Consider the following 7196-nt stretch of genomic DNA (forward strand, 5'->3'; position numbering starts at 1 on the left):
GTTACCTTGTTCAGTCAGCAATGTGTATCAGGCAACACACATTTTTCACCACTCTGCGCATACACAAGAATAACTGTAAAATCGTCCTGAGTATTGATTTTTGAGCTACAAATACATATTAGGGAATATGTAAACTTGCAAATACAGAATCCACAAATAATGAGAATCGACTTATACACACACACACATACATATACACAGTATGGATCTCCGAATACCCAAATCCACAATTTACTAATTTGTATTTGTGTCTACATAGGGTGTCCAAAAAGTCTTGAAATATTATTAAATGTTTTTCATCTTATTTAATGTGCTTTTTAAAAATCTCAGTCATGTTTCCCCATGGATAATAAATAAATGTATCTATGATGATAATGAAATAAGTAGTTTTATGTTTCCAGACTTTTAGTCACCCTATAAGTATATATTTAGAGAGAAGATATGAAATAAAAGCATCCTCAGGTAAGCAGAACATTACATTAAAACAATGTCCTATTTAGTGGTGTGCTGGTAAGTGTTTAATTAAGCTGTCGAAAAAAAAATCCTTGATTTATAGCATCTCCCAATTTCCATGGTACAAATACTCCCACCATGGTTGATTTCAAGCTACCAACGTAAATCACTGCATGCAGAGATGGGAAGAGATGTGCAGTAACACACTATTATATAGTATGTTCTCCATACAGATATGATAGGCATAAATAACCTCAAGAACATAGATAACAGTAAAATGCAATAAAATAATTAGGAAGTGAAAAGTTTTGATGAGTTTTTACTACCTTTGTTTATGATTCAATTCTTTAAATGGCTGTGTTTAACAACCAGCTCACATGATTCCTTATAACTTAGCAATTGCACCAGCAAACTGGTGCAAGCCAACCCCAGCACACCACTGAACCTACTTCATAAAAATGACAAGAAGTCACTTCCCTTTTCTTTTATTTCCCTGCCACATCCTTTTCCAAGAAAACAGATTTTAAGAATGATACAACTAAAATTTTCTATATAGATACACTCTCAGAGAACTATAAAATTCTTTCAAAACATAAAAATTATAATGAGTACAATGCTGTTTCTAATAATGCTAAAAATCCCTAATAATCCAGTTACTACAGTTTTCCGATATGTTATCCTGAACTTTTGGGAGGTAGCTTATACACAGGAATAATCTTTTTCCCCTCTATATTAAATGCATATGGTATTGACATACTATTATATCTTTATCCGAGATTTAACTAAATATTTATATGCAGAAAAGTGCCCAAAGCTTCATGAAGATGGAGAAAAAAATTTTAAATTTTAAAAATTAAGAAAAAAGTGCGCCAAAGCACTTCACCTAGAAATATTACATCAAGCTATTTTAAGTGACCCAAGGGAGGAGAAAATAAAATGTACACATACTGCTTATATACAGTAGTTAAAAATAATTACCTCATGAAAACTATCTTTAATTCTGAAGGGATTTGAATATAATATTAAATAATCTTCAAACATAACTTTTATTTAAATCATAGCAAATCAGTTTGGGGTTTACAGCACTGCTCCATGTAACTAAATTCATATTTTAGTTAATTCCATTTATTTGGTGATACAAAGGAATTATGGTTATGGATTCCTCTGTGTGTGTGTGGTAATGTAAAAAAATAAATAAATCCTCATCTTTTACAGACACATACTGAAGTATTTATACATAAAATAATATATTAATAATTGTTGTCAATGACTTATATACACACCTAAGCTTATTATTCCATTCTTTCTGCTCTCATACGTTTGAAAATTGCCAGTAATAAAAAGTTTTAAAAATCAGGTCTATTATCAATATTAATCATATCAATACAGTTTTCCTTAGAAAAATTCTGAGTGATGTAGGCATATCCATTTATTCTCTTGAAGTTTTCTAGTTATACATAATCCAATTGTAAAGTTATAAAAATGCAAGACAGTGTGCTGATATTCTACTCTGTGAGACTGTATACGTACAAGGAGTGGTAACACTTTCAGGCAGGAAACAAAGTTTTAGCTCTACTGTAATTTACAAAATAATTCTTGGGAGATAATTTGGTCTTTGAATAGGAGCATATGCTCAGAAGCTATACCACCCAGGTTCAAATCCTGGCTCTGCCACAAACCACGTGTGAAATCATGGGCAATTATTTATCCCTCTAAGCCTCACTTTCTCAACCTGTAAATAGGGATACTTACCTCTAGGGCATTGTGAGAATTACAAGAGTTAATGCGTATATTATTCTTACACATTAACACCTCAACAAATGTGAGTTAGTATTGTTTTTTGTTTTTTCCACAAGTATGCTTACTCATCACTTTGTTTTACTACAATAATAAGCTATTTCTTGTATAATGAATTTTAATATCAGTTTATGAGAAAAAGCCAAATTTTGTTCCAACAAACCAAAATTGGTAATATATCAATGGCACAATGAAGGAATTAAAAAAACAACAATGATGGGCACTCCACTTATAAATAAAAATGGTATTCTTAAAAGTTGTAGTTATTATTATATCTCTCTGTTGGCCTTCCAGATATTGTCAAAATGAGTGAAAAAAGGAAATTAGAAAATTACAGAAAAACAAAGGGAAAGTAAATGACTGTAAGAATAGTCCATCAGTCCAAAAACATTCTTTGAATTTATTCTAATAGCCCACAAAATTTCCAATAAAGAAAAATTAATTCAGATAAGAAAATCTTTTCCACTTTTATTAAAAGCAAAATCTTAGAGAACTACATTTGGCAAAGATTCAAGAAACTAAATAGGATTTGTGACCTAAAGTGAAAAATATTGGAATAACCTCTTTTTAAAGTGTCAGTATAGTTTTCATCCTTGAATGCCTTAATCTCATTGCAAATACAATTCCACGTCTTCCACATTCCCAAATTTTTCCTTGTAAAATTATCTGTCTGGCTTACCTATGTCTTTTTTCATTGCTCTAGCCAGCTCCTCAACAGTCATTCCAATCCATACTTGTACCTCCTTTTTAGATTTTGTTGAAGGTAAATGAGATTTTTGTGGTCTTTCTTCCTATTAAAAAGTCAGAGCATATAAAGCAGGAAGAAAAAAATTTAAAAGACAATTTAATTTTTTTCTGGAATACCTACCATAATCACAGCACTATTTCTACCAACAAACACTCCCATAAATAGTTAAATCTTATACTAAACTAAAAAATCCTGCATACTTAATTCCCTGTTATACACTGATTTCCAAGTAATCAAATTCATCAGCATTACCAAATAACTAACCAGAACTTCCCTTCCTTACAAAGATCTATTGCCTGGAGTACAGCATAAGTAAATAAAGATTCTGTAAATAACAAAACACTCAAAATGGATTCTACTCATGGTTCTAGGCACTTTCATCTCAGTCCAAATAATACAATAACAGACAGTAATCTGTAACTACCTTCTTTGTTACTAGAAGCCTATACTGAGATAAAGCAGCCCCAAGGAGTATGTCTGTTTGCCAGGGCCGGGCTTTCAGCTGAGGTGTCCACATCAGGTAAGCAGATGAAAACCCATGACTCCACTGTGCTAACATTCTTCTTTGACCCAGGCTGTGTAGCTGCCTACAAATAGTGTGAAACTGCAGCAAGTTATCCAACTTCAGTAGTTTCTGGTTCATGTTTCTCCTAGAAAAAATGATTTTAAAATAATATTTTGGTTAATATTCAAATCAAGTTAACAAATATTAATCAGAAATCTACTACATGCAAAGCACTGTTCTAGGTACTGGAGTTATTACAATGAGTAAGACTGGGTTTCTGCTCTGAAAGAGCTCACAGTTTAGTAAGAAAAATGGAATTCTACACCAAGTACTCTCTAGATAATAGCTATTACTACTATTACTGTCACTATTAAGGTAGAACTGAAATATGATAACAAACAGCTTTATAAAAGGCTTTTTCACTCTTGAAACATCAACTATTCTAATCACAACTAGAGTGATTCTTCTAAACTGCCAATTTGAACTTATCACTCTCTGCGAAATATCCTGCAATGGCTCCTCATTATCCCCAATTTAATGTAAAACTTCATAACATGCTATATAAGGACTCATTATCTGCCCTCTGCTGACCTCTCACTTTCTTTCTTACACTCTTACAATCTTCTCACTCTTACTTCCCAAGCTTTTGTTATTCTGACTCACCTATAATCTCTGAATCCTGGCATATGCTTCCTCCAGCTGGAATTGTCTTTCAACTCAGCACTTTTCCCTCTCCACTTCCTACCCCTCAAAAAAGATGCTTTGTAGTAGGAAGAAGGCACCCATTTATTTATTGAATAATGCCTTTTGAATATTATTCTTGGAAGAAGAGTTGATTGAGAGAAAACTATAACAGAACTCATCAGTAATATAGTTCTTTTCCTCCCAGAGTCCTCTATTTCCTCTGCTGTCAAGACTGCATTTCTATAGCTTTGCTTTTCAGTTTTTAAGGAAGGAGCAACTAAAATAATGCAAGAAGTACATGTTTTCTCCTTAGGAAACATTTCCTAAGTACCACATGCCAGGTATTGTGCCTGATGTTGTTGATGCAAAATATAATAAGCCAGAGTTCTTTCCACAAAGAGTTCACTGTTTTTAAAGCTTTCCAATATAGTGATTCTCAGGCACACCAGATGAATGAGTACAACCTAGGGTAGCATTTTCACTGCAATTATATGCACAATTCTTTCTGTAAATTGTGAAGTCATTTTAAGGTGTGTTTTTTAAACAGCGAGTAAATTTCCAAGTAGAATATATGGCCTTTTAGACTCTTTAATATAGACTTTCTTTTACTCACTACTCACAAATAATCTCAGTTAACATTTTAACGTGTATCTTTTCAGGCTTTTTCTTTGTGCTTATCTATTTTACTTACAAAAATGAAGTCATATTATATTTCATTTTATAACTTTTTCCACTAATGACCATATTGTGAATATTGTTTTACATCATTAAACATTATTCTTCAACATCACAATAAAAGAATAAAAATTATGGAACACTTCAGTGTGTTTACCATAACCATATAATGCTATCTTGAACTTTTACATTGTCTTTAAATTTTTTTTAACTGTTTCTCTCATAATATGGCATTTCCACAACATGTTTATATATTTATATTTTCTGCTGGATATTCTTTAAGATTGTTCAGAAACGGTAGTAGCTATTTGATATGACCAGATTAATTGAGGCTCTAGACAGGTAAGCTTTGTTAGATAGCTGAACATTAAATTAAAAATGAAACGTTACATTTCAACCAATCTTCCCAAACATGGTCCTGACACAGTAAATACAGCAAAAGTGAATATTTTATAAAGAAATGACAACTGAAACAGGCACAGTTTAGCAAAGAAAGTACCTGACTAGAAAGGCAACAAAAGAACGTTGGGTGGATACCCACTCTGGACATACACCAGCAAGTCTTATGGTGATTGCGCAAGTCACCTGTTACCTGTAGTCCTCATTTACTTGGTTTCTGTAAAAAGAAAGTAATAGTTTTTGAATGTCTGTCCTTCCTACTACAAGGCTATGAGGAGAAAATGGGATAATGCATATTTTTTCATCAGCTATTTTAAAATTGTATCACGTGTTTTTTAGTAATGGCTTATATGCTTTGAAGATTCATTGCTTATAAATTTAAAATATTCATAAATTCTCATATATCTTGTTTACTTGTGGATAATTCTGAGGGGTGTGTGTGTGTGTGTGTGTGTGTGTGTTTAACGTAGCAAGCTTTTTACCTTAAAAGACTTATTCAAGTAAAGAGCAAGAAGAAAATCTGACTTAATTCCAAAGAAATAAACACAATAAGTTTGAGTTTATTCAACAGTAATCAAGTATTTACACACTTCAAAAACGGAACATGTAAAAAATCTTATTTATGTAAATGCCCTTGGACTAAGAAGTAGAGTGCTCAAGAAGCACAGGATTCCTTAGGAAATTATTTTTACATGGGTCTGAAATCAGATTTGACAAGGACACAGAATAATGGAGTGGGAGAAGGCCCTTCAGCAGATTAACCAAAAACACAGATTACGTAATTATGGTAGGAATTAGAAAGACACATCGCAGGCAATAACCCAAATGTCAAAATGGGAAGGATCAAAAAGACGTTTCCAATGTCATACCGCTGCTAAATGGCAGTCGGCACTAGAATCCTGGCTTTCTGACTCCCAGCGAAGTCTTGTCAAGGAATCTGAAAAAAAGGATACTGGAAATACATAGTTGTGTTTCCATAGCGGAAACGTCTGAGTGTAAGAGTTGGAAGCTTTGGAACTTATCTGAAAGGTAAAAAGAAGGCACTGTAGCAAAATCACGGATCTGAGAACGACTTGGGTACAGGGGAGGCTGGGGACCGCACCCGCCGCGGCGCGCCAGGAGAGAAATGCCCCCGGCCGCTTCTGGGAGAACAGTGCACGTGCTTTCCTGAATGCCTAACGTTGGAGTACGCGGAAATTAATTAAATGCATCTCCGAAAGGCTTCCGAATGCGCAACGTTTATGAATTCGTGTGATTTGTGCCACTGACACTTTATGCCGAACAATGCACGCCACCCGGACGAACCTGGCTCAGGGACCCCACTCACCGGGTTCCTACATGGGCCCCAAGCGTCTGGATTCTGAGTCCCGACCGAAATCACCTTCCGGACCGGGGAGAACTGTCGCTCAGTCAGTCCGTCCCCTAAATGGTTCCCGTCGGGCTTCCGGTGCGGCCGGAAGTCGTTCTTCCCCGAATTCCGAATAGTGGCTGTCCTCTCCAGGTTTGGGGCTATTTGAGGTGACCCCGGCGGACACCCAATTGGTAGACGATAGTTTAGCCTGTGGCCTCTTCCCGGGTCAGCCGCACGTCGTTAATGGCTTCTGCAGGTCCCTTCCCTTTCTAGGAAGTAAATCACTGCTACTCTGGGGCTATGAACGGCCTTAGTGCCTTGCCTACGCTAGAGGCGAGGTTAAACAGGGAAATGTGGGAGAAATGATATGTCCCAAGACGGGTGCACCTAAAAGAACGAGAAAAATGCAAGGGACCGTGGTGATAGAACCAGTCACTACTATGAGAGGAGTACTTTCTCTTCTTTCAAGAGTGACCTCGCACGGGTGGTATTTGGAGTAGCAGAACCAGAGTGCTTGGATTCTTATCCTAGGTCATTCACATTATGTGTACTTGGGGACGTTTTGTCAATTCTCTGTGCCTCTC

The 7196-nt window shown here is 35.3% G+C and overlaps 1 protein-coding gene across 2 annotated transcripts in view; it reads right to left on the minus strand.

Moving 5' to 3' along the window:
- Positions 1-6664, minus strand: part of MTIF2 (mitochondrial translational initiation factor 2) — a 22238-nt gene extending 15574 nt beyond the window's left edge. Inside the window, exons 1-4 of one of the 2 annotated variants that reach the window (XM_008578843.1) lie at positions 6589-6664; positions 5404-5478; positions 3423-3648; positions 2930-3041 (exon numbers count right to left, since the gene is read on the minus strand). In XM_008578843.1, the coding sequence (XP_008577065.1) occupies positions 2930-3041; positions 3423-3641 (331 nt within the window). In that variant the 5' untranslated portion in view covers positions 3642-3648; positions 5404-5478; positions 6589-6664. Of the gene's footprint in view, positions 1-2929; positions 3042-3422; positions 3649-5361; positions 5479-6588 lie in introns of both variants that reach the window. The other variant, XM_008578841.1, reaches the window with a different exon arrangement.
- Positions 6665-7196: the final 532 nt, after the last annotated feature.

This window comes from Galeopterus variegatus, unplaced genomic scaffold (genome assembly GCF_000696425.1).
Source record: "Galeopterus variegatus unplaced genomic scaffold, G_variegatus-3.0.2 Scaffold1773, whole genome shotgun sequence".
Taxonomy (NCBI): Eukaryota; Metazoa; Chordata; class Mammalia; order Dermoptera; family Cynocephalidae; genus Galeopterus; species Galeopterus variegatus.